The 1,213-nt window shown below is 38.0% G+C and overlaps 1 protein-coding gene across 1 annotated transcript; it reads left to right on the top strand.

Moving 5' to 3' along the window:
* The first annotated feature begins 181 nt into the window (after positions 1-181).
* Positions 182-1,107, top strand: LOC107757205 (galactose-specific lectin nattectin-like). The gene is made up of 4 exons (XM_016574621.1): positions 182-323; positions 441-504; positions 671-765; positions 952-1,107. The coding sequence occupies exons 2-4, from the start codon at positions 444-446 to the stop codon at positions 1,090-1,092; spliced, it is 297 nt and encodes a 98-aa protein (XP_016430107.1). The 5' UTR covers positions 182-323; positions 441-443; the 3' UTR covers positions 1,093-1,107.
* The last annotated feature ends 106 nt before the right edge of the window (positions 1,108-1,213 follow it).

The raw sequence follows: 1,213 nt of genomic DNA, 5'->3' as shown, positions 1-1,213 counted from the left end.
CTGCGCTTATTTCACTCCTCCCCTCACTGCAGCCGCCTACTCTTGTCTTCGTTTCAGGCGAGACGAGGCGCATCTCAAACAAGCCTATTAACGCAAACGAGGGACTAATGATTTGATAAATCGAACACAGGTGAACTGAATGACACAATCAGGGCAACTAATGAAAACTAGGTCAAAGGAGCAAGAAAACCACAGACATGTAACAGTGTTGTCCTGGTGACTTATACACACTTGATATCAAGTAAAGCATAAAAGCAGGGCTCTTTCTGGAACTCCACAAAATCTTCCTCTGAGATTCTGACGGCAACGGTCTGAAAACCAAGGTGAGTTTTTGGCACAGAGACCTACTGAATAACTTGGTGTTTAAAACACATTGAGAATACAACGTGCGCAGTATGTGAGTGCAGACAATTCACTTTTGCTGCTTCTTATTTTTCAAGTTCATGGCGATGCTGAGAAGTCTGCTGGTTCTGTTCATCTTGTTCTCCATGGGAAATGCAGATGGTAAACAAGACATTTATTTGTGTAAACCCTCATTATTCAACTTTAAAAGATTGTTTTGCGAAAACTTTGGCATTCAGAAATATACAGTATTTTGTTGACTAGAGCTTGCATAATACGAGTAATGTGAATATTACAAGACTAACATATGAAGGCCTACTGGATACAGTTGTTCTAGATAAACAATGCCACTATGGATGGACAAATTTTGGAGTCCGATGCTACAAGTTCTTCTCTCAGTCGGCTGACTGGATCACAGCAGAGGTAAAGTGTTCGTTAGAACAAGGCAAATGTATTATTTTTAAAGAAACTTCCTTTAATTTCTTTTTAGAGAACTATACTGAGCAACTAATCAGAGCAGATTTTGTTTGAAAATGACTAAATATGTAATTGACTTTTTTTTTTGGTAAAGCCTGTTATTTAATTTTTTTTTTTTAAATGTGTCTTTAGAGAAACTGTATAGATCGGCATGGAAATCTCGCATCTGTGCACGATGAACTGGAAAACAATTTTCTGATGAGTCGGTTGCCTTCTACTACACGATGTTGGCTTGGTGTTCATGATGGTGTACAAGTAAGTTGTGTGGCCTAAAGAGACTTATTTGTTTGTCGAGACAAATGTTACAAATGAAGATGATTTAACTTCAAAGCCAAACTAAATGACATTCTTTATGGTGTCTGAGTACAGAAGAGTACGCTTTTAATCACTGTCT

Source organism: Sinocyclocheilus rhinocerous, unplaced genomic scaffold (assembly GCF_001515625.1).
Source record: "Sinocyclocheilus rhinocerous isolate Xijiao unplaced genomic scaffold, SAMN03320098_v1.1 scaffold13585, whole genome shotgun sequence".
Lineage (NCBI taxonomy): Eukaryota > Metazoa > Chordata > Actinopteri > Cypriniformes > Cyprinidae > Sinocyclocheilus > Sinocyclocheilus rhinocerous.
This window is presented reverse-complemented; position numbering and strand designations above follow the sequence as displayed.

Bases quoted from the DNA above. Each gene is read 5' to 3' on its own strand.
- LOC107757205 (XM_016574621.1), top strand. From the start codon at position 444: ATGGCGATGCTGAGAAGTCTGCTGGTTCTGTTCATCTTGTTCTCCATG. The intron at 505-670 runs GTAAACAAGACA...TACTGGATACAG, and splicing joins CTCCATGGGAAATGCAGATG to TTGTTCTAGATAAACAATGC. The intron at 766-951 runs GTAAAGTGTTCG...ATGTGTCTTTAG, and splicing joins CTGACTGGATCACAGCAGAG to AGAAACTGTATAGATCGGCA.